The following is a 26,562-nucleotide window of genomic DNA, read 5'->3' on the forward strand; positions in this document are numbered from 1 at the left end:
CAAGTCGTCTTTTTTTCAAAACTACCTCAATATAACACGACCCGATATAACAAGAATTCGGATATAACGTGGTAAAGAGTGCTCTGGGGAGGCGGGGCTGCACACTCCGGTGGATCAAAGCAAGTTCAATATAACGCGGTTTCACCTATAATGCGGTAAGATTTTTTGGCTCCCGAGGACAGCATTATATCGAGGTAGAGGTGTACATCAATTTTTTAAATCTTTCCTCATAAATCAGGTTTTCTAAACCTTTTATCATTTTTGTTGCTCTTCTTGGGACTTTCCAATTTGTCCACATCTTTCTTAAAGCGTGCCACCCAGAACTGTCAAATAGAGCAGGACAGTTACCTCCCACTTCTTACATAGGACAGTGCAGTTAATGCAACCCAGACTGATATTAGCCCTTTTTTGTAACTGCATCACATTGTTGGCTCATATTCACTTTGTGAGCCACTCTACCCTCCCCCGCCCCAATCCTTTTCAGCAGTACTACTACCTAGCAGTTATTCCCCCTTTTGTAGGAAGAAAAAATTAGATGCACCCCTAAGTATAGTACTCTTCACTTGTCTTTACTGAATGTTATTGTGTTGATTTCAGACCAATTCTCCAATTTGTCACAGTTGTTTTGAATTCTAATTGTCCTGCAAAGTGTTTGCACCCCTCCCAACTTGGTGTCATTTGCAAATTTTTATAAGCATATTCTCCACTCCATGATGCAAGTCATTAATGAAAACATTGAATTTTACCAGACCCAGAATAGACCCCCTACTAAACTCCCCCCAGTTTCACAGTCAACCATTAATTACTACTCTGAGTACAGTCTTTCAACTAGTTTTGCACCCACCTTACAGTAATTTCATCTAGCCCACATTTCCCTAGTTTGCTTTTTTGTTGTGGATGGTTTGGGGACCAGTTCTACTCCTCTTGATATCAGTGGCTGTTAGGGGACCAAGCCTGCCTCCATTAACATTACTGAGAGTTTTTTCTACATAGATTTCAGTGGGACCAAGCACGATATACGAGTATGTCCACTCCACTGCTTGCATCTTAAATGATATAAAGGGTATTTCTATAACTGACAGCTAATAGAGATCTTCCTTCAGATAACAGTGGGGGTGGGGGTCTGTGTTTTTAGGGGGTAAGTCTCATTGACAATTAGAATATTTTCTGAAAATGTGCATTATGTCAAAGCACTTTGAGATTAAAAGATTTTAAAATGTCTTTTTAATTTTTTTGCAAGATGTCTGTTTCTTTGTGCCACCCTGTCCTCACTCTGTTCTCTCTTCATGCCCTTTAAGTTGGAAAAAAATAAGGTAGGTGCAGGAGTTGCCACTTTCCTTTCCACCAGCTAAGCCAGCGCCCCAACTTTGAGTTGACACACACCAGTGCTGCAGGGTAGCAGTCCTTCTCATTGGCCGAGTCTCAATAGAATCTAAGCTTTCATTTAAAAAAAAAATAATTAAGTTTTCTAGCCTTTCTGATTGAAGCACCTTCTAAATGTGGAACCAATGCAAGTCCTGAGTCTGCAGACAGAGAGAATGTATCTCTGAGAAACACATATGGTCCCTTCACTATAGCAAAAGTCCCTACCTGCAAAAGAGCCGCTGTTGTTCCATTAGGCAGGGGTACTCTGTGCAGAGAGGTTTCAGGATGTGAGCAGTCTGGTGGCCAGGGCACTACATTGACCCTTCTATGGGACTGGATTTGGCCTCAGAGGCCTCTCCTGTTACCCATAAGTAGTGGTAGTGAAGGGACTGTGTTGTCAGTGTGTGCCATGCCACTAGGTTGGATGGGATGGGGAGAACAGAATTCCTCCCCCACCCCAAATCATTTTCTGTGTAAAGCCCATTTATACTCAGGCTTGTAGAGGTGTACCTGTAGGGTGGCAGGAAGTAGCATATCGTCCTAAAGATGCAAACTGCTGCCTTTATCTCAATGGGGTGCTAACTCAGAAGTCTAATAACGATCATTTAAATGTCCACACAGCTAACTGTTTCACCTCAGACCATTACAGCAGAAAGATCCACAGTTAGTTGGATTGATGGAACATGATTAGAACACCACTTCCTCTGTGCTCACCCCGGCTGCTACCTAGCATGTTTTCAACAGTGACCCCTGCAAATACTGTCTATGCCACACTTTGGGAGAAAGATATACAAATTACACCTCTACCCCAATATAACGCTGTCCTCGGGAGCCAAAAAATCTTACCACATTATAGGTGAAACCGCGTTATATCAAACTTGCTTTGATCCACCGGAGTGTGCAGACCCCCCGGAGCACTGCTTTACCGCGTTATATCCGAATTAGTCTTATATCGGGTCGCGTTATATTGGGGTAGAGGTGTATTACATTTACAGAATTTAAATAAAAAACACTTTCTGCCAAACCAAATCAGAAGCCAAAGAGCGAAACAGGCTGTTTATTTACAATACAGTAAACACTTAAAATCTTCTACCTCTGATTTTTAAATAAAAAAAACTAAACATACTAATAAGCATTTTAGAAATGAAGAAATATGGGGCAAAGCAAGCAGCAGAGCTGGCTCTGAGGTAATCCTCTAACTTGTGTCTGGCCTCAGACTCTGGGGCAAGGTGGAACTCTCGGGAACATATTTTCATAAAGCAAGGAAGAGTGGTGGAGAAGCTCCTGCTCCTCAAGGAAGAGCCTCAGATTCTAGTTAGGGTCACCCTGGAAATAAACCTTCAAAACTCAGAAAGAAGAATGGGACTGCAATGCTCTGGTTTAGAATCCACAACACCCTAAATATTCTCCTCTAAGAAAAACCCCTATTAGTTGCTTAAGCAATACTAATGCCTTGTACGTGCTGGAGCTTGTGAACAAACTTCAGCTTCAGGTGAAAGTGGTTTGATGTTGCAGTGGTGGAAGTGCTGCATCCCTCCCGATGGCAGGTTTAGAAAGTCCCACTTGTCAGTCCAACATGATTAGTGGCTCCTGAATTTAGCTTCAGGAATCTGCTTCAGTAACCAGGACCTCTCCTGTCCTACATCTCATCTCCCATTCTGGACGACAGTTTAGTTTTTGTTGCAGCAAGTCATGAAAAGTAAGCTGCCTGCACAACATGTACTCTGGATTCAGGTCCTGCATCTCTCCTTGAAGAGATCTGCCCGCAGACGTCTGTTCTCTATCTTTACATCCTGTGTCTTCTCTTACTAGATCATTGGTTTCTTCTTCCTTTTGTAACTGTAAAGTCAACACACACTCAGTTCAGATTAACATTTATCTGCATACAGAACATTATCTGTATACTGCACATAGAACCCATACGTCCTCTGTATACTGCACACAGAACTTGTTTACTACATTCTTCCGAATCACCCACAACTGTCCTGCTACCCACAAACACCCAACCTGTTCTAAAAAGCTTGCCACAACATTCAGCCAAAGGAGGCATCCCTGCTCCCAGGACCAGGTCACCAGCATCTGCCTCCCAGTTCTCAGAAAACTCATTTTCCTGGGCACCCATCTGGAAACTTATGTTGAACCCCACTCTGAATTAAAAATTTTTAAGTGTCTGGAAGGAAGAGAGGGAGGAGAAAGAATGGCAGGAGGATCCAACTTAATCTATAAACCTATTAAGTAAAATTGCAACTGAAAGAAAGCCCAGATTGGAGTAAAAAAAGTGGCACAAAGTGAGCTTGCTTGAACTGAATGAAATTGCTGATAAGAGTCTCTCTCTGTCTGTCAGCCAGTTTTCAGAGTTTTTACAGCAACCTCCCATTAAAAAAAAAAAAAAAAAAAAAATCTTAAAAGGGATGGAAATGTCTCTATGTGAACTATCAAAACTTGTTTTGATTGGACAAGATTGCTACTCCTTTTAGGCAGTTCTGGGGAACACTTAATAACATAAGATAATTTGACTGAATTCGAAAGATATTCCACCCAGACGACATCATTATCCCCATGGCTATGTCCTGAGCAGCTGCTAAGGTTCCAGCTATCTCTGGCATGTAAGTTTCCTCCCATCTATTTTATATCTTTCTCTTGTTGCCTTCTATGTAGTAATAGTTCAGTTTAACCAACCAGAATAGATTTAACATTGCAATATTTTGGCGAGATCTGGTTGGGAAGCTAAATGCAATTCCTGAGCAGCCTGTCTTGGTAACATTTTGGAAATCCCAGGACCTTGGCAGTTGGGTTCTGTACTGTGCTAGTGATCTTCCAGCAAATGAACTGCAAGTCAGACACCCCCACTTTTGCTATTTTTATTCTCTCTGCCTTTGTGTATGTTTTGGCTTGTCCTAAAGACAAACAGGATTGGACTTTTAAACAATTTAAGAACTTTGATTCAGTTCTAAGAAGAACAGTTGATGCCATTTAAAGAGATTTCCAAACATAGATTCTCCTTTTAGTTTAAACTACTCCTTACAAAGGGGGAGGTGGGGAGGGGAGAGAAGGGAGAAAATGGTACTGCTAAAATAAAGAGCTGAGTTTTAAATATTATATAGTGTACTACGAATTTACCCACATCTTGGCATTGTAACCATGAACTCAATTTATGCTTGACAGTAAAAACAACAAAATAATTAACTTAAAAACCATCTCTGATCATCCTAACAAAACAAGCTGTGTTCCAAGGCCAGAAAGGGGTCTTTTTTTTGGTCTACAAATATCTTAGAAACAGCAATGTGAAAATACACACTTTTCATTTTTATTCTGAAATTTAGCAGCAGCATTAGATTTTTTTTTAACTTTAAAGAAGGAATAAAGGCCTGCTCAACTGACCTGTAGATTTACTGTAGTAAAGCAGACACCCCATAGGAGTGTCTCCCTGTTGACATGGTGACCAGGTGATGAGACTGTGGCAAAACCACATCAGGTGCTGACTGGAGGGCTCCTGGTGTTGCTTCAGCAAGAACCTCTGTGAATCACAACACATTTACATGCAGTGGCACCACACATTTAGATTGCAATTTGCAAATAGACATATTTAATTGGGGATTATTAATTTAAGTGCATCAAAGAACTCTGAGCTCTTCACGTAAGAGCCAATATATATATATATATATATGCTATGCACACTTATACTAGAGCTAATCCAGATGGGGAATATTTTAGCTCAGAAAAAGTCTGAACATCCAAAAGATACCAGAACCATTTAAAGAACTTGACACACCAAACAAACTTGATTGCGGCCTTCAACAAAATGACTAAGTTAGGAGGATGAAGAGAACACAGTGGGTATAATTTAATTATATTAAGTAGTACATTTATTTAGGCTATTAAGAGTCAGCCCTAATAGTGAGATGTATTAGCTTAGTCTCTCAAGGTAAAGGATGGAAGGCCTGTTGCTTGAAACATTTAAAACATCTTAGGTTTTAGGAGAACGCGCTGCAGGAACAGTATTGCAATGCCTTCCCAGGACATGGGCTAAAAAAATTCATCTCCTTTCCATCTCCAGCTTTAGAATTCATTCTCCATCTACTCATCCCACTACGTGCACAGTAAAAGCAACACTCAATCATCCCTCTGCATCATAGTGAGACTGGAGGAATGACCCTCCTTCAATCACCACATATAAGGGGGTGGAAAAAAGAGCAGCTGGTCTCACCCTCCTCTACTCCAATAATAGACTCAGTATCTGGCAGGTGCAGAGACTCCACGCCAAGACGAGGCTGAGAGTTCACGGAGATCAGATTCTTACTATGCACAGCTGCTTCCTCCAGCAAACTGCTGCCCAGCAGCGACTCTGTTACAAAAACAACGTGCTGTGAACTATCTAGACTCTGCCCTTGCTGCCCACCACCCTCAGAGGAAGGGACTTCTCTGTCTCACACAGACCCAGTGACAATGTCTATTTTCCAAAGATACCCCACACCTATGAATTCCCACTCTTGGGTCTGTGCTTCCAACACACCATCAGGTGGGAACTCCCAGAGTTTTAAAATGTTAAGCCCTTAGAACACCTGCAATACAAACAGGCAGAGCTGGATGTGTTAGGTGAATTACTTATATAGGAAGAATAGGTTCGGCCTCCTAAAACAGAGGAAAGGTATGTATGAAGGGCACAAACTTCACTTCAAAAGAGATCAGATTCAAGATTTTTCAAAGCAAGGGCCCACCTGCCCCTTGGCTGTCACACAGAGATGCCCTTCTATCCTTTACCCTCAACCTTTCTTACCTACTCCTTTCCCAAGAAGGGCTTCCTCCCATCCAGACAAGAATTCCCTTCTCCATCCTACCCTAACCTCCTTAGGGAGGGACAACCTGCCTACCCTCACCGGCCTGTCCTCTCCTATCACTTCCTGTAAGAACACTCTCTCACCACCTCCCCTATATACCCACTTGCTCACCCATGTGTCAGAGCACCCTCCTCACACGCCCATCCCAGGGAGGATGCCTTTCTCTCACCCGGTTGCTCTCGCTCTCTACTTCCAGCAGCTCCAATTCTGGAGTGGTGCTTTCTCATATGCACATTCCGGCTACCACTCTGGGAAAATGTCTTCCCACAGATATGGCACTGATGGGGCTTCACTCCTGAAAAAAAACAAACAGACCAAGTTGTTACTTCTGAATTTGGGAGTAAAGACCCAATCAATAAATGGGAGCAAGGAGTCAAAAGGAGAACATCATTTGCACTGAAATTCAGGTTAAAATCCATTTCTGTTTTCTACAGAGAAGTAATTCTATCAGAAGGGAAGCACTTCAGAGATCACTGTTGGAAAGCGCTGAAAGAATCAAGTCTTGAGGAGGACTATCAGGTTCTCAGCCCTGTTTTGTGAGGATGTGTAAGTTATTTGCAGTGTCCGGCTATGTACTCAGGATAGATGTGGAAACATTTGATCTCTAGTTTGTACCTAGAATGTACTCTGACCAAAAGAGGGGTAGTGGATGGGGGCAGAGTCTTGTGCAGTCTGAAAGATGTTGCCGTCTCTGGCCCACACCATAAAGACGAGGCAGGGTTTGGTGTCCAGCCTCTATTTAGTAGGTAGGTTTGCTGCTTAAAGGCCAGTGTGTAGAGTTTTCACCAGGACAATGGTGTTCATGGCCCACAGATGGAAGGTCAGTGGAGATGTTGTTCAAAGAAACTATTAAAATTACAAAAAAACCAAACCAAAAACAACCCCCCCCTCCCCCCCACACACACAGAGCCTCATTGAGGACACCAGAACAAACCACATTTGGAATTTGCTGACCATGTTTGACGTTCAAAAGAGAATGGAGAAATTTTTACAAAAGTGAAAATACCTCTGCTATTTCAAACTCCTGTCTCCCACTTTGTCCAATTACCATGAGATTAAAAACCAACACACACACTCCTCCAAACCTGCTCTGGCCAACCACCACATGAGAGAGAACTCAGATGGAGTGATGTTGATTATGGGGGGCAGAAGTTACAATCGGTCTTATAGTAGAAAGCTATTTAAAACTTTAACTATGGAGTAGCTTCTGGCTCAATAACATATTTTATATAAATCAGTGAAATATTTGTACCTTTGAATTTAGAAATGGAATAAGCTAGAAAGGAGATGCAGGAGATAAGTTATAATCTAGTTTCTGTACTCATGGCCTAACTGGCATCACAGAGACTTGGTGGGATAAATATCATGACTGGAAAATTGGTAGAGAGAAGCATAGGTTGATCAGGAAGGGCAGGCTGGAGGAAGTGTTGCACTATACATGAAGAATGTATACACTTGTTCTCAGGTTCAGAAGGAGGTGAGAGGCAGACCAGTTGAAATCTCTTGGTAAAGATAAAATGGGGAAGAAAAAAAAAGGATGACATTATGATAGGGGTCTGCTACAGAACATCAAACTAGGAAGGAGAGATGAATGAGGCAATTTTAGAATAACAGAAATGCCTGTAATATTAACATAACACCTGTAATAATGGGGGATTTTAACCTTAACAGATATCTGTCAGAAAAGTAATACAGCAAAACACAAAATGTCCAGTGAGTTCTTGGAATATGTTGGGAACAACTTTTTGTTTCAAAAGGGGGAGGAAGTAACAAGAGGGACAGTCATTTTAGACTTGATTCTAACAGGAAGGAATTAGTTGCAAATCTGAAGACAATTTGGGGGAAGTAATCACAAAATGATAGACGTAATGATTCTAAGGAAAGAAAGGAGTGAGAGCACCTGAATAAGGAGAATGAACTTCAAAAAGGAAGCTTTAACAAACTCAGAGAACTGGTAGGCAAGTTCCATAGGAAGAAAATGTAAGAGAAAAACAAGTTCAGGAGAGCTGGCATTTTATCAAAGAGACTATATTCAAGGCACAACAGAAGACTATCCTGGTGTGAAGAATTATAATATGGAATCATGGCTGCATCAGAAGCTCTTTAATGGCCTGAAAATCAAAAAGGAACAAATTGCTAAAGATGAGTGTCACGCTGTCTGGAATGGCTCACAACTGTGAGTGCCACTCTCAGATCAGACTGTCAGAAAACAAGGCAGACACCCCAAAGTGGTGGTATGTTCTATAATTAGATTTCACTAAGCCAGTAACAAATGTGAACTCCTGGCTCTCTATATTAGCCTTACCATGGAGTCACGGATAGCCCCCTTAGGCACTCCGGCCTATATTACCATCCAGACAATTGGACTTTGTGATACTGGTCGTTACGCCAAATATCACATCACATTAGGTTACTCCTGTGATGTTATATGATTAAAATATGACCACATAGATCATTGTTCCTACCCGTTATATAATTGCAACAAATCTTGTACAAAGTATGTCATGTAAGAGGTCTTTGGAAAAGTTCTGATTTGCTGAATATTATTACACTATTTCATAGATTAGGGTTGGAAGAGACCTCAGGAAGTCATCTAGTTCAACCCCTGCTCAAAGCAGGACCAATCCCCAACTAAATCATCCTAGCCAGGCCTTTGTCAAGTCTGACCTTAAAAACCTCTAAGGAAGGAGATTCCACCACCTCCCTAGGTAACCCAGTCCAGTGCTTTACCACCCTCCTAGTGAAAAAGTTTTTCCTAATATCCAACCTAAACCTCCCCCACTGCAACTTGAGACCATTACTCCTTGTTCTGTCATCTGGTACCACTGAGAACAGTCTAGATCCATCCTCTTTGGAACCCCCTTTCAGGTAGTTGAAAGCAGCTATCAAATCCCCCCTCATTCTTCTCTTCTGCAGTCTAAATAATCCCAGTTCCCTCAGCCTCTCCTCATAAGTCATATGCTCCAGCCCCCTAATCATTTTTGTTGCCCTCTGCTGGACTCTTTCCAATTTTTCCACATCTTTCTTGTAGTGGGGGGCCCAAAACTGGACACAGTACTCCAGATGAGGCCTCACCAATGCCAAATAAAGGGGAATTTTATTTGTATACATGTATCATTTCTGTAGCTGAAGTTATGAATATTGACTATGTACCTGTACTTCAAATGTGTCTGCTCCTGTGGTAGCACCCACAGGGTAATTTGCATCCAAGTCTGGCCAGCACATTGTGAATGGAGTATTCAAGTTGATGGCTCATCAACGAACACAATGAACCATGGAAGAAACCTATCCACACCTGACATGGGTAAAGGCCTCTGCTATGACTCAGCAAAGCATGCATGGACATGTGACTTGCTCATGTGACTCCAAACTCCATCTTTTGTTACTTGTATTTTTCCACAAGCTGTGTGGAGGGCTTTGTTTGAAACAATGGGTTTCCCTCCACATGGCAGAAGCTATAAAAAGCCCTGGAAGCACCTCCATTTTGCCTCTTTCCTGCTCAAACCTCTGGACTACGAACTTATACTAATGGGAGCATTCTAATAAAAAGGACTAGTGGACCTTTCAATGATTTGGAAGCAACCAGAGAGTTAACAAGCCAGCAGTTTATTCCATCATTGCTACAAGTTTGATCCAAGAACCTTGCAATTTTTGTATGTGTTTGATTCCTTTAACCAATTTTAACTCTCACCGTTCTTTCTTTTTATAAATAAATCTTTAGACACTAAAGATTGGCAACAGCATGATTATTAGGTAAGACCTGAATTACTGTATATATTGACCTGGGTATGTGGCTGGTCCTTTGGGATCAGAAGAACCTTTTGGTTGATGAAACTGGTTTTAAATAACCACTCATCACGGTGAAACAGAAGTTTACTTCTGTTGCTGGTCTGGTATATCTTATGGGAGAATAACCACCAGTTTTGGGGTGTGTCTGCCCTATTTCTCAGCAGTTTGTCCTGAATTTGGTATTCTCAGTTGTGACCCGCTGAGGCACAGTGACAACTCCCAACCCCAAAGGGTTAGTCACTTACCCTAGGTCAATGGGTACTCTCAATCTCCAACCAAAGAAAACGCTGGCAGCCAATTTCTCTAGTAAACTAACTAAAGATTTATTAGCTAAAAAAAAGAAATGAGTTATTGAAAGGTTAGAAGCAGGTAAAATACATTACCAGGTAAATAAGTTTGTAAGTCCAAAATGACAGCAGAGATGGGGTAATCTGCTAGTTTTCTATAAGTCTCTCAGGGTTACCCAAAATAACTTTGGGGATCTCTGTCTTGCATCTCGAACACTTCCCTGTGAGTGTCCAAATAGTTCAGAGATACAGGAACATTCCCTGGATCCATTCTTATAGCTCCTTTCCATGAAAAGCGATCTGGGAAGTGCTTTCATTCACAGCATGGGCTTCTCCTTTGTTGACTAAATGCATACTGAGCCTGCAGATTTCCATTGTTCAACAGAATGACCCATGCTTTAAAGTTAGCAGCCTTCTTCATTTACATTTCCAAGGTTCCAATTGTGTTTGATGGGTAAACGTAATCACCCGGATATATACTATGTAAATTGTAATGTAATAGCACACATTAGTCCTTCGTTAGTTTTCATGAAGTTTACACATCAAGTAAATTCTCATCTTAATAACTAATACACCTTTTGATCTAGGGTTAATTAAGTACAGGAATATACATAATGTAATATGATAGCAATCAACAGAATATAGATAGGTTAAAACAATATCTGTTAACACAAGTGAATTGGTCTATGTATACTAGACTACTTAACATTTCTTTGATATTCACACACAAGTGAATTGGCCTATGGCTCTGATCTGCTGGGCTGTCAGCGTCACACTGAGTATCAGAATAGCACAAGCATGTAGGGACAAAATCAGAAAAGACTGAGTTACACCTAGCAAGGGACATAAAAGACAATAAAAAGAGGTTTTATGAATAGGATTAGGAGCAAGAGAGAAAGATGAAGGAAAGTGTAGGTCCACTACTTAGTGGGGAAGGAGAACAAATAACGATGACACCAAGAAGGCTGAGGTGTTTAATGCCTATTTTGCTTCAGTCTTATCAAAAAAGGTTAATTGTGACCAGATGCTTAACACAATTAACAACAACAACAAGATGGAAAGAACACAAATTATAAGAATAAGGTAAGAATAGGTTAAAGAATATTTATATAAAAAGTCAGATGTATGCAAGTTGGCAGGGCCAGATGAAATTCACCCTAGGGTACTTCAGGAACTAGCTAAAGCAATCTCAGAACCATTAGTGATTATCTTCAAGAACTCATGGAGGACAGATGAGGTCCCAGAGGACTGGAGAAGGGCAAACATATAGTGCCTATCTTTAAAAAGGGGAACAACGAGGACCCAGAGAATTATAGACCACTCAGTCTAACTTCACTACCTGGAAAGATACTGAAACAAATTATTAAACAATCAGTTTGCAAACACCTAGAGAATAATAGGGTGATAAGTAGCAGCCAATGTGGGTTTATCAGGAACAAATCGTGCCAAACCAATCTAATTTCCTTTGAGAGGAAGCAGAACTAGTCAATCTTTTTACTCCTGGAGTCATTCTGCGCCAAAAAATTAAAAATTCTGCAGCAAATAATTAAAAATTCTGTACACAATATTTTAAAATTCTGCAAAATTTGTCAAAATAACACTACATAATCATACCGGTTTCAATTATTTTGGTAATTTATTTCAAAATACCTGTCAGCAAGTATGTCTGTAACAATACAGGCAAACACAAAAATTTCCCCAGGAGTGGAGAGTTAAAGAAACCCCTATGACAACTGAGTTCCTGTTTCTCTGCCCCCTTCCCAGCCCAGAGCCCAGGTGGGGGGCCAGATACCCAGAACCCCTTCCCCTCCCAGAGCCCATCTGCAGGCTTCCCCCTCCCCCTCCCCCCCCAGCCAATACACCCGAACCCCTGCACTCACAGCCACGCACAGCACACCTGGCCCAGATACCATCATACTCCCTCTCCCCCCCCACCCCCACCCCCCCGAGCCCAGCCATGACCCCCCAGCCCAGACACCTGCCCCCCTCCCCAGAGCCCAGGGATTCAGAGAGAGAAACAGCCTATTGCTCAGTCCCAGGCTTGTGTGGAGTTTCCTGTGTGCCACCCTCTCCTTCCCTCAGGGCATGCTAGGAATTGCAGCTGCTAGGAACCCTCTAACTCCCTCTCCTCCCCGGCTGTGTCTTCTATGTGCAAGCTGGGCTCTGCCAGGTCCAGCTGCCCCTCATGGCAGCCAGCAACACTGCAGCCCATTTCTGTGGGAGAAAGGAAATTCTGCACGCACAACGTTAATTTCTGCAAAATTCTGCATTTCGCAGTGGTGCAGAATTCCCCCAGGAGTAATCTTGATTTTAGTAAGGCTTTTGACGCAGTCCCACATGACACTCTCATAAGCATACTAGGGAAATGTGGTCCAGATGAAATTAGTATAAGGAAGGTGCAAACTGGTTGAAACACTGTACTCAAAGAGGAATTATCAGTGGTTCACTGTCTTACTGGGAGGACATATTTAGTGGGGGCCTACCGGGGTCTGTCCTGGGTCCGGTACTATTCAATATTTTCATTAATGACTTGCATAATGGAGTGCAGAGTATGCTTATAAAATCTGCAGATGACACCAAGCTGGGAGCAGTTGCAAGCACTTTGGAGGAGGGGATTAAAATTCAAAACAACCCTAACAAACTGGAGAACTGGAGAGAGGCACTGGCCACTGTCAGAAGACGGGATACTGGGTTAGATGGATCATTGGTCTGACCCAGTATGGCCATTTTTATGTTCTTATGTCTGAAATCAACAAGATAACATTCAATAAAGACAAAATACTAGGAAGGAAAAAATCAAATGCACACCTACAAAATGGGGAATAATTGGCTAGGTGATAGTACTGGTGAAAAGGATCTGGGGTTATAGTGGATCACAAATTCCATAAGAGCCAACAATGTTATGCAGCTGCAAAAGAGGCTAATATTCTGGGGTATATTAACAGGAATGTCATATGTGAGATATGGGAGGCTACTGTCCTACTGATGAGGCCTCAGCTAGAGTACTATGTCCAGTTTTAGACACCACACTCTAAGAAAGATGTGGACAAACAGGAGAGAGTCCAGAGGAGAGAAATGAAAAGATAAAAGGTTTAGAAAACCTGACTTATGAGAGGTTAAAAAACAAAATGGATAGGTTTAATCTAGAGAAAAGAAAACAGAGGACCTGATAGTCTTCAAATACATTCAGGACCGTTATAAAGAAGACTGCGATCAACTGTTCTCCATGTCCACTTAAAGGGCAAGAAGTAATCAGCTTAATCTGCTGCAAGGGAGATTTAACTTAGATATTAGAAATACTTTCTAATCATAAGGGTAGTTAAGCACTGGAATAGGTTTCTAAGGAAGGTTGTGGAATCCCTGTCATTGGAGGTTTTTAAAAACAGGTTAGACAAACACCTATCAGGGATAGTCTAAGTATACTTGGTCCTGCCTTAGTACACAGGACTGAACTATATGACCTCTCAAAGTCCCTTCCAGGCCTACGGTTCTATGATCCTATAAAGACAGAGACTGGCAGACGGTGGAGATCACAAGATCCAGGACAGGACAGGTACCAGGTAGAGGACATGGTGTCCATGAAGGGAGTACTTAAAAAAAAAAAAAAAAAAACCATGAAGAACAGTTCCACAGAAAATAGGGGATTTTCTACTGAAAATACTGCAACACAGACACGTAGCATATAGGCCTCGTCTACCCTACCTGAGTGGACAACCAGGTGTTTCCGAAGGCTGGAGTATTCAGCAAAGGAACGACCACATCCTTGTGCCTCACACAGGAAGGGCTTTTCCCCTGTATTGGATGAAACACAGGTTCTTAGGCATTAAGACCTTTACTTCATTTGATCTTCCAACCTCTTGTAACATCCCTGATTTACATTCATTCCTCCCCCTTGGCCTTACATTACAGCTACCAAAGTTCACCAAGAAGGCAGACTCCTTATGAATTTATTTCATGCAACCTCTTCTATGCTGCAACTCCTTCTCCTCTAGGCTGAATGTGACTCTTCCATAGCATTTCCAGCCTATGACTCACAAAAAGAAGCCAATCAGGGCTCAGCTTGTCCATCTGTTTCTAAAAACATCTTTCCAGTATTTAGGTGCCCAGAAAGTAACACAATATTTCAGGTGTGGTTCCATAAGAACTACGTAGACACTGACTACAACCCTGGCTGCTCTGAGATGTCATGCTTATCTCTATGCAGCTCTAAAAATCACATGGGCTTGATTTGTTGCCATACAGTATTTCAAATCTATAGCTGAATTTTCTGATTACTATCATCTCTTAGATCTCTTTCAGCTATTACTGCTTCCTAGTTTTCTGCCTCCCACAGAATATCTGTGTTTGGGCTTATTAATCCCCAGATGTATTTGTTTTCATATTCCTAGGCTGAATCTCATTGCTATTTCCTTCTCATATGTCTAATCTTTATAGATCCCTTTGTATTTCTCCAACCTCATCGGTGTTCTCATCTTCCAATTTATAATCATCTATGAATTTCATTAACCTGTTCTTAACCCTCTTCAAGGTCACTAACGAGGATGTTAAATAAAACTAGGGCAAATAGATGCCTGCAGCATCCATTAGAGAGCTGCTCACAACTCAGTACACTGCTGCTTATTATTACCCCTTAATCACAGCCCTACAGTCAGATTTCATGCTATGCGTCAGTCACTGCCAAGGCAATTTGAAATACTCCACACAAGACTAATGAGACATTGTGTCAGATGATATAGAAAAATCCATGTATATTACACCCTTCATCCAGTAATTTTGTAAATCAGTGAAAAGAGTGCTCATGTATTTAATGTGACTTCCTCTGTCTAACTCTTCTCCCATGCAATTTATTGCTTGGCTTAATAGCTATTGGGGTATTTGATATATCTGAATGAAAGGGATTCATGTAACATGTTCTGACCGGTGCTGTGGTAGTGAGAGCGTGCACAAGATTCTCATCAGCCACTTATGTAACTTCTGCAATCTTGCTCAAGATAGAAATATTAGGAAGAAAAATTATTACTGATGACACCCAATCAGTGGCTCAGCATATAGTTTCATCTATAGAAATAGATGGTGGGTTTGTTTGAACACAACCACAACTTGGAACCGTCTTCATGTTTGGTACATGAGGATGGTTCCCCCAACTTCCTTAAGTCTCATTTAATTTATACCGAAGCAAATATTTGCCACTTATTGCTAGCCACTCATATTTGGGAACAACTGGTCTGAGACATTTTTTAGTTTAGATACGCTACTTTCTGCTGGGTTCTGAAGCCACAGTATACGCGACACCAGGGCCAACAAAGCTTAGCCCTCCCTGCAGAGAAAGATTAACAAAGTAGAAAACTGAATCCAAAGCCAACCACAAACACACTATCACTACATATGCAAAACTTCACTATTCAGGTATATCACTTTCCATTACATCCCAGCTCCCATCCTTCAACTGTATATTCTCTAGTTAGACTGTAAACTCTTCAAAGCACGGATCTTGTCTTCATAGACATCTACAAAGCACATAGCACGCTGGTGCGATATAAATAAAACATGAGAGTGGAGCATGTATGTTCTGTGCTGCAGAAGTGTTTGTGGAACTACTCAAAATCTGAGCTTTCATTTTAATAAAGTTGTTTTCAGCCTTTGTAGTTGTGAAAATAATTTTAAAACATTAACCGAATAAGAACTGATGCAATGTTGTCTTCCTGAGTCTCCAGTCTCAAACAATATTCTCAGACACACAGACTGCCCCATACATTTCAGTCTATTGTTAACACTGAAACGTAAAGATTTTAGTTTAAATGTCAATGTCGGGGACTATTAAACTATTGAACATTTTAGCAGACACATCCAGATAAGCACATTATCTCAATTACACACTGCCTCCCTGCACCTTTCTAGGAATATAAAGCCCCAAATTCCCACTACCTAGCTGCCAAGATCTTCAGCTAGTCCCCCAATTTCTATGATGCAGCTCTGTATTGTCAATGTAAAAATCTGCAGCATATTAAGAACTGAAAATGTGTGGCCACTTAAAAATAAATGTAATGTATATTACAACAAACAGAGGCTACAGTACGACTGAATTATTCATTTTTATATTTATTAGAAACCTTCATTTTTTATTTTAAATTTAATTGTCAAAGAATTCAGGTCCAGTTGGATCCTGAGGGCCAAGCATGTAGCAGTACACCCTGGTTAGCATTAGCATTTGTGGAGCACTTTACATGATCAGAATGCTGTACTAAACATTATCATTGCTTCTTCCTATTAGACCTTTCAGCTATGGTTTTTGATCCTCTCCTCTCTCTAAACATTGCCTCTGTAAACATTTCTCAACATATTTATCTTTTATTTTACAAGTAGCACAGGTAATGAGGGAGCTAAATTCAAATTAATCTAGATTCTATCAACTTTTATTTTTAGGTCTCATTTAATTTATACCAAAGCAAATATATGCCACCACTTGAATCAGGCACTAGTCCAGTTAGGACTGTATATCTAAATTCCCAGCAGCAAGGACATGCAGCTAGGTCAGGACTCACTTTGGACAAGTATCTCAACCTATTTTGCCTCTTCACTCATAAGAATTTAGAATGACTTCTCCAAAAACCCTTAAAAGCCAATTTTCAGTTATCATCCACCTGGGAACCACAGTCTTCTGAGAATTTAAAAAGGTCCTGGGACTGATTTAGGAGGGAAAACAGAAATTTACATAGTTTGGCTAAGTGACAACTAAAAGAGGAACATGATAAAAGTATACAGCATCTGAAGGGTGTAAACTCCAAGAAGAGAGAGGAATTATGTAGGGTACTGCACAGGTAAACAGCTGGTTAATCACATTGATAAATAATTGTAAATTGGAAGATGAGGACACCAGTGAAGGTGCATATGGACACTGCTCTCCCTGGACCATTTCTTGGGGAGTGTTTCCTGAATAAAGAAGATCTGTGATTTAAACGCACCAGTGTGAATCCGCAGGTGGTTCTTCAGATTCCCAGCCGTTGTGAACTGCTTCCCACAGCCCACCTCAGTGCAGACAAATGGTTTCTCACCATTGTGAGTTCGCATGTGCACCTTCAGCCTTTGCAGGACATAGAAGCTTTTCCCACAGCCTTCTGCTGGGCAGGTGAAGGAACGATCATTCCTGAGAGGCAACAAAAGAACTACAGCAACGGGTTATGAAACAATATATTTTCTCAGGGACATTCAACTCTGTTGCCACATCTGTTTTTTAAACAAGGTTTCTACCTTTTACTCGCTTTTCAACTGAAATGAATCGAGGTACAAGGAAATTAAGTGACCTAACCAGGTAAGTGGCTTAAATCTGTATTTAACTAGATTACTCTTCAAGGAGCTTCTATCACATGGTCAGAAGTTGTAAAATCTATTGGAAAAATAAAACAGAAAATAAATCCAAGCCTCTTTGGCTTATATCACAGGTTTTTTGCAACCTCAGCTTTGTTTGGGATAGAGGACCTTGTGCAAGGCAACATAATGCACAGATGTGATAACATTCCCCTATATACCAGTGTAGCAACACCCTTACTATAGCTGGGAGTGGGATAGGAGTGCTACATGTACATGAGATGGGGAAGCTGAGTTAACATTGTCCATCACACAGGATATTTTAGATTAAAGGATAGCTCCACTTTAAAATATTATTAACGACCAGCAGGAAGAGCCTAAATCTGGCTTACTTTTTTCAATTTATGTGGCATATAGATAATCTAACACATACATTCACACTGTTCTAGTTTCTGAGGGGAGAGCCAAATTTAGAGATAGGCAAACAGTTACTACTCCTTTCAATTTCTCTATTTTGTTAAGTTAATATGAACGCTTGAGTCTTTTCTTTCTTGGGATAGGTGTGAATATAAGAGAAACAGTGCCATGGTGAGGAGGCTCAAAATCCAACAATCCTGTTTTCCTGACTTTGAGATTGGGCTGCAACATGCATTTAAATCCACTTTCTTTGTGTGTTCCCTTCCACCAAAAAAACCCAACATTCAATATTTTTCCAGAAATACTTGGGCCAGTTCCAACCTATTCAGCAGCACTTTTTTATTTTATTTTCAAGTTTACATTAATAACAGTGTTTTCTATGAACTAGGAGCTTTTTTGTAAAGATGTCAACTTTCCCTAAGCCACAGTGGATTTCATGGAGGACAAAGGGAATTTTCAAAATAAATTTTTTTCTGCACTGTATTCCCTCCCAGCCAGGCTGAGAGTGTGCAGGAGGTGTGCTGACCATAACCCTTGTTAGTGAGACCATTCAGCAACTAAATCTGGATTTTACTCAATTTTGAGTTTCCTGTTGCCCTTCAGCTTTGAAGAAAGATTTTACACAATGGAAATTAATAATGATGTTTTGTATAAAGAACAGGAACAAGGTCACAATAGCAGAGATCTCTGCTCTACTCACCTGTGAGTTTTTAAATGATATTTGAAGTGGGCTGGCCACACAAATGTCCGATCACAGCCCTCAACTGTGCACTTCAGCTTCTTCTCTACGCGGGACAGGTGAGGGATGGGGCTGGAATCTTTTGGCTGCCCATCTCCTGAGCAAAGATGAACACTTTCACCTAGAACAGAACAGAAAACACTGTCAAAGTCCACAGAGGAGATGGATTACTGGAGGAAAGAAACAGGATAACCCCTAGTATAATCTAGGCCTATAAACCAGATGTGTTCCTGGTTATCATGTATTTACCTAGTCCTACAAACTAGATATTGCTACCCAGCCCATTGCAGGGACCACATACATATCTACCTACCTTCCAGGTCTATAAACTATTCCCAGCAAGGTACCATATCATATCAGCTGCCTCCAGATCAGAATAATGATAGGGAGTGTGTAATGCTGAGAGATCAGAGGCCATAAATATCAACTAAATAGTAATATTAGGTTACTTCAACTATCCAAATATTAAATAGTCAAATGTCACCTCTGGATTCAGTCAGGATAAGCAATTTCTCAACACCTTAAATGATGACTTCTTGGAACAACTAATTCTAGAGCACAGAAGAGGACTTAATTGACTTAATTATTTCAAGATATAATTGTAGTTGAGCCATTAAGTGATCACAATATAATTAATAGTTCAAACAGGTATCCCTCAGAAAACTGAATACCAAACCTAGGTAAGCCACTAGAAAGGCACATAAAATAAAGCAGGCAATATGAAAAATGGACATTATGAGGATTAAAAGGTAATTTGAAGAGCAAACAGCTGTAGACAAAAAGAAACAACAAAAGATTCTTTAAGCAGATCAGAAGCAGGAAGCCTGCAAGAGAATTGGTGGGTCAACTGGATTACCAGGGAACGAAGGAAGCAATTAAGGAGGTAAGGACATTGCAAAGAAATTAAATGATTGTCTTGCATCAGTCTTCACCACAGAAGATTTTGGGGAGATACCTTCGGGGGAGGTATTACAGTTGAAGAACTCCTTTGAACTCAAACTACTGAACATATTTTCTTAGAAAATTAAATCTGTATGTTTTCAGCCCTAAGAGATACTGAAACCTTGCTTTAACAGAAAACCTCAATACAGCCTTAACTATAGAGATGCTAACAATGCCTCTATAATGATTTTGTCTATTTAGAAACTATCCTGCAATCAGATAGGATAAACAACTAAAGCTACAGCCAGTTGCCTTTCACAGAAGGTTAAATCTTTAAGATAGTATCAGCACATCGCCTACCATTATTGCTTGCTTTGGCGTTCTTTGCGAGCTGTGCTCGAGTGGCAGCAATCAAACTGTCATGGGCCAATTCCTGCACTCGTAGAAACCATGGGGTACTGCTGTCTGTGCTGTCATGGGAGAGAAAGTCATTCCCAGAATCCTCTGCTTCATCCTGAACGAACACAAGGTGCTCTGCTGGACAGCCCAGGCCTGGAAAAGATGGCAGCTCCATGAGACAGAAAGATAGTAAATGAGAGGGGACTCTCTTGCTTCTCAGAGTCTAATATCCATGGTACAGACATAATATCTGCACTAAGTCTCCACAGACCTCTGTATTGTAGGAAGCTGCTGATTGTTACATGCTCCTGAAAAATATCCACTAACACCCAGAAAATTTCATATTTCCCCATCATAAGCAGCTGGGACAAAGATACATTTGTATCTTCTGCATTCTACTGTCTGAAGCAGATCCAGCCAGATGACAACAGGAAGGGGAATTACCTGCTCTTGTTAGGTTGAGGAGAATAAAGGAAGTGCTGTCACTGGGCTGGAGGTCTTGCAATAAACTGGAAGGTTCTGGACTTGACAGGAGCTCAGGTGGTTTCTGTACAGTTTGTGCCCTTGTCTCCTCGCCGTCAGGGCCTACATTTACCTGAAGGCTTCTCAAGACAGCAGATGAAGGAACATCTTTGGAGGAGTTAGTGTGACTTGGAGAATCATCTAGTGAAGAGAATGAGATCACGGAACTCTAAGTAGCAAAGCTCCACCATTAATGAAAAAGTCCTAATAACTCTTCTGAACCTATCCCTCCACCACCAGGATCCTTTTTCAGCAAAAAGTAGGGAGAACATGCTGTAGTGGCACAGTAGAGACAGCTATATAAATAGCACTCCCACACAAACCTGTACCATAGATTTTACCTGGCAACATCAGTCTGTTGCATTCTGAGGTCTCAGTAACAGGAAGGAGGGAGAGACAGGTGATGCCTTTAGGTTCTGATTCCACCAGCCCCCGCCCCAGTGGAATAGATGTGTTCTGAACAAACTGAACCAGCAGCTGAAAAAGAGAGGATCTTGAAAATAGGATTCAGCAGTGAGCAAACCAGTTTATAGCACAAGGTTCCAATGAGATAACAAAAGACATTGAGTTAGGCTTCCTCTACCTTGTAATACACACAGAACCCAATCCAACATTCCTTGAAGTCAATGAAAGTCTTCCCACTTACTTCAATGGGAGCTGGACTGAGCCCATAATTGAAAATATTACCATTTATGGATGACATCCCCAATTATTTCATGAGATTGATAATCTTGATTTTTCTTTAGAAATTCAATAAAATAGCCTAGCTCACTATAGGTAGTAGTGATGTCTATTATTAAGGGTGCACATTACTTGCCATTATAACCCTCATTTTCTGTCCCTTATCACTGTCAAGCTCTAACCTTTCAATCCAAAATTTTTCATGTTTAATCTCTGGCTCAAGTTGATTTAACAACAATTTTTTTTTTAAATTGAAAATGGATCAGCCCTTTTCAAGAATGTAGGAAGTAAAACAGTAGGGAGCGCTGTCAATATAAAAAAATATTATTGGATAACCCTAGTGTGTCAAGTGTTTGGAGCAGGAACCAAAAATTTGACAAGAAACTAATCATGAAGTCAGTGCCGCTCCAGGAAGTGCCGCGGCCCCTGGGGGACGGAGGGATCCGCGTGCGCTGCCCTCGCCGCACCTCCAGGTACCTCCCCCGAAGCTCCCATTGGCCATGGTTCCCCGTTCCCGGCCAATGGGAGCTACGGGCGGCAGTGCCTGGAGGCAAGGGAAACACACAGAGCCCTCTGCCCCCTGCCTGGGGGCTGCAGGGAAGTGGTGCTGGCCGTTTCTGAGAGCGGCATGGGCCCCACGGCGCCACGGGGGGCAATCCCGCAGGCCGGATCCAAAGCCCTGAGGGGCTGGATCCGGCCCGTGGGCCGTAGTTTGCCCACCCCTGCCCTAGGCGGTTTGCATATACTGGTTCAGGGTGGGTTTTCCAGACATTATGAAGCAAAGAAAAAGTTTTTGATATAAAAGAATGAGCTTGAACTGACTTGTGGAATTCTTTCAGATCCAGCAAATGGACAGGACCTTCTGTCCAATGGGGCCCCAACCCATGCAGAAGGGTTGGAATGTCTTTGGCCTATTTGAGCCCCAGGAGACTGATGGACGACTCCTGATATGGTTAGTGTGTTTAAATCTACTTATCGTTTTTATTACATTTTCTTTATAATGCTTTTATCTTAAGAATAAAATTGCTTGCTTAGAAAGAGCTGTGTGGTAACTTGTAACTGCTGGCAATACATATATTCATAGCCCTCAGAGAGAAAGCAAAGCAAGGTTCTGGCCTTTAGGCAGACTGGCTTGTTGGGGATATCACAGTGTAAGGCAGGGAGCTGTGCAGCCTTAAAACCCTTGGTCAGAGGGAATGGGACATGGATCCCTATCCAGAGACAGGCGATGGATGAAGACCATTCTGGCCGTTCCTGGAGTGGGGGCAGGGTAAAATACAGGTGCAGTTACCCTGAAACTGTGACAGTAGTCACTATTGTGGGTGCCTCATTTCCTGTGTACCCAAAATTACACACTCTGGGCTTGACTTTCAGAAGTGATGGGCACTCACAAATCCAAATAAAGTCAATGGGAGCTGCCAGTGTTTTAAACCTCTGAAAAATTAGGTCCTAGGCATCTTAAGTTGAGCATTATATTATACCGAAAATTAGTGGACCCTTGAAATTTCAGGCCCTAATTTATCTGTGCTCAGTTCCCCTACCTCCCTACGATATTATGAAGATAATTTAAGTTGGTGTGGCACTCAGATGGCCATATGCAAGATGAACTGAGCCAGAATCCATAACCCAATTTAATAGATCACCAATTCTTATTAGTTATAATACAAGTAACATCCAGAAGTCTCAATCAAAATTGGGGACCATTTTGCCAAGTGCTCTATAAACACATATTAAAATATTCCCTCTCCTGAGATCTTACTTTTTAGATTAAGACAAGATGCAACAACAGGGTGTGGTTAACAGACTTGCATTGCTAGATAGCTTAGTCATTCAGAGTTATTGGAGTGGTTGTTTAAAGATTAAATATGAAATATTAAATTATATCCATAGTCCCTACTGCAAACTGCCTTGCTATGAAATATATATTAACATAATGAAATGTGGCCTGGCTTCTTATATAGAGATACTAAAAAAAAAAAAAAGGATTTTCTCCCCCTACAAGGTGGCTTTGGCTCAAACCATTCGTCCACATGTACTAACATTAGGCCATTAAACGTGACCAAAAGCAACAGCAGAAAGTCTCTCCTAGAACAGGGAGTCTCTTTATTTTCCCCAGCATAATGATATCAAACCGGTATGCAAAACCAATAGGATAAAAGCAGCAGGCAAAAGGGTAATAACAACAAATCTCTCTTATTACAAACATTCTCAAAGAGATGCTCTTAAACAACACAATGGCTTTTTTATTTAAATCCTTTCTCCCAAACATTATTAAATTGACCCCCTTCCACCTCCACCACAAAAAATCCAAGGCTAGGCAAACATTTTCGTAAAGTTGTCACATCTTAATAGAGAAATAGTCTCAGGGACACCTCCCTTCCCATTCACAATCACATAATATTCCTGTGACAATGACAGTGATTGATCGCATGGAAAAGTCACATTAAGAAGATATGTAATGCCTTTTTAGTTTCTTTTAATGCAATTTTACAGCTGGAATGAAAGGGGAGCCACAAGCACCATGTGAACAGCCAGCTGTCTGTGAACAAAGATTTGGGAACTTTAGGAATAACCCAACCCCCCAGAATCTAGTAGTGTCACTCTGGTAGGAGGGAAAGAAGTTGGTACAAGGATTTAAAAAAAAAAAAGGGGGGGGGGAGGGGATATATTTTCTCACCCACCATTATTTTATTCAGAAATGGCTGATGAGACTTTGCTCAAACTAAAATGTATATATCTCCAAAAAGTCAATATTGTACAATATTATAAACCACTGAAAATAATGTCTGATTACAAGAGAAAATATTCTGCAATCTTAAATATATGGAGTGCTATCATTATCTGCTATGTTTAGGTAGTTTTGAGGAATTACTATCTAAATGGCAAACTACATCTTCTGCTGAACTTAAGAGTTGGACCATGAAACAGAAACCAAGTCAGGAACTAACCCAGTTCTGACCTGCTTACCTCTGGTTTGGATTCTAACTCATCCGATAACATTGATTCAAGTTTCCGATTCCCGCAGCTGTTCTGGGCAAGGCACAAGTTTAGAATTCAGAGTGAACGGTCCCCTCTGATTATTCTCATAGTCTCCTAGACTTAAAGCAGTGCAGTCTTCCTGCAAGAAGCGGTGCTAGGCAGATATTCAATTTAACCTAAAACAAATAAGAGAATGGAAGTGTAAACAGCTGAGACCTATCACTCATGAATCAAAGTCAAAAAATGTATAGGTATTGTTAAGGAGTACAAAATCCCTGTCAATATGGACGGTCTCTCGCAGTTCTGTCTTTTACCCATCTTGGTGTTTATAGTACTATCACAATGGTATCGGAATGCTAACAAAACAGACTAAAGCCTAATTCAATTTTAAAAAACTAGTCTCTATGCCTTCCTTTTATTATCTAATCTAAGACTACACAGAATTAAAAAAGCAGTACTTTCTGTTGCTTATATACAGAGAAGCATTCCCGGGCCATTCTTCAGGGGCTGTTGAGAACATCTGGGCTTATTCAGATTGTTGGTGGAATGAAATTCCATAGCCAAGGATCCATAATCAAGAAACTCTGCCCACCTGTTCCCAAAAAGTCATCTGTTTTCTGATTGTCAAAAAGTCCCTGATGTTCACAGATGTTTTGATTTAATTTCACCTCAGTTCTCATACACACTGCACCTATAAATTAATCATGCTATTTTTTCTACAGATTAGGAAGGAAGCTAGATATATTTTTGTTCCCATTTCTGGAAAGTGCTCAGATACTAGTGAAAGGAATCAGCAAGAAAATATTATCTCCAGTTCTCCTGCTCCATCAATATTACAGCTTCCTGTAAGTCCTAGAAACATAATGGTCTGAAAAAACACAAGTTCTCATTCTCACAGAAATTATGATAGAGCCCTCCCGTAGGACTCCCCAGGGGTTGTCTGTCCAGATGTAAGATGCTCTAGGCAGAGGCCATGTCTTGTACTAACTGTACAGTGACAAGCCCACTCTGAACTTAATAAGTAAATAATCATACTAAATAAAAACAGGAATTAAAGCTTCAAGGGGGCTCCTGGTACTTTGTTCATGTTCTAAGTTCCCCTTTGCCTTTCAAACTGCAGACTTGGCTGAGTCATTCATTGGTCAGTGGCAATCACACCCAGTGAAATAAGCTACTACCTAAGGGATGCAGAGACCAACCAAGTTGCACTGGTTAAGTTACAGGAGCGAAGAAGCCCGGGTCCCTACTGCCGCTCTGCAGCCCTTCCAAAGCTGTCTGAGATTTCATTATGACCCTTCCTGGCATCAGTGTTACACACACCAGCACCACAGCCAGTCTCACAGCCCAGAGCAGCTGGCGGGCGAAATAAGCCAACGCCGTGAAGACAGACAGGTGGGCAGCGACAGGCCGGGAGAGCCCGAGGCCAGGCCGGACGGAACCGAGGGAGGCCCCACGACCCAAAGGCACAGCTGTGTGGCCGGGAATGGGGGGGCTCGTGGCACACACGCGCTCCCACCCCGCCCCCATCGGGGCAGGCTCCCCCTCAGCGCGGCTGCCTGCCGGGTGTGTTCCCCTCTGAGCCCCCACCCCCCAGCTTCAGCCCCGCGGGGGAGGGCTCCAGCCCCCGAGAAAGGGGAGGGACCAGCACCGCCCCGCGCGAGCCCCCGGGTTCGGGGGAGCAGCAGAGCCCCGGGGAAGGGATTGATCCGCGTGAACCCCCCCAATTCGGGACCCCCCACCCCCTTCTAACTCCCCCCACAATTCTTACCGGCATCTCAGAACCGCACGGATGTGACGCGAGCCCAAGCCGGAAATGCCAAGGCGTTCCGCAGCTCTATGGTCTGGGCGATTTTCCAGGCAGGCTAAGGCCTCGATTCTATGACCCGGGGGGTACCACATCCGGTTCCGGTTTCCAGCTGGGCGGGAGAAGGGGAGCCGAGGATGGGGCCCTAGAGCCCCATAGCTCTGGCGCTGCACCAGCCCCTCTCCTACGGGGGAATCACATCGCCCCGTGACCCGGAACGCATTCCGGGCGCGGCTGTGGCACTGCCTATACCAAGAATGCCGGTGTCTGTGGGGCCGTTAACCCTGCTCCCGCCGCCGTGGTCTCCCTGCCCCTCCACTCTGGGGTTGCCAATTTTCTGATTGCAGAAAACCGAACACCCAGGCCCTGCTCCCGCTCATTCCATTCCCCCTCCCTCTGTGGCTCGCTCATTTTCACTGGGCTGGGAGTGCAGGGGATTGGCGTGCAAAAGGGGGGTGAGGATTCTGGCTGGGGGTGCAGGCTCTGGGGTGGGGCCAGGGATGAGGGGTTTGGGGTGCAGGGGGGGGTCTGGGCTGGGGTTGGAGTTTGGGAGGG

General features: G+C 42.1%; 1 protein-coding gene across 2 annotated transcripts; it reads right to left on the reverse strand.

Moving 5' to 3' along the window:
• Positions 1-2,394: 2,394 nt before the first annotated feature.
• On the reverse strand, positions 2,395-26,014 carry ZNF410 (zinc finger protein 410). Of its 2 annotated transcripts, XM_065403029.1 has the most exons (12): positions 25,972-26,014; positions 24,192-24,379; positions 20,885-21,020; positions 20,466-20,684; positions 19,983-20,174; positions 18,702-18,861; positions 17,242-17,423; positions 13,982-14,071; positions 6,373-6,498; positions 5,573-5,710; positions 4,747-4,882; positions 2,395-3,204 (listed from the first exon to the last, which is right to left on the reverse strand). In XM_065403029.1, exons 2-11 carry the CDS (start codon positions 24,222-24,224, stop codon positions 4,755-4,757), a joined length of 1,404 nt encoding a protein of 467 aa, XP_065259101.1. In that variant the 5' UTR covers positions 24,225-24,379; positions 25,972-26,014; the 3' UTR covers positions 2,395-3,204; positions 4,747-4,754. The 2 variants fall into 2 exon arrangements, with proteins under 2 accessions (XP_065259101.1, XP_065259102.1); XM_065403030.1 differs by lacking the exon at positions 5,573-5,710.
• Between the last annotated feature and the right edge of the window lie 548 nt (positions 26,015-26,562).

This window comes from Emys orbicularis, chromosome 4, assembly GCF_028017835.1.
Source record: "Emys orbicularis isolate rEmyOrb1 chromosome 4, rEmyOrb1.hap1, whole genome shotgun sequence".
Taxonomy (NCBI): Eukaryota; Metazoa; Chordata; order Testudines; family Emydidae; genus Emys; species Emys orbicularis.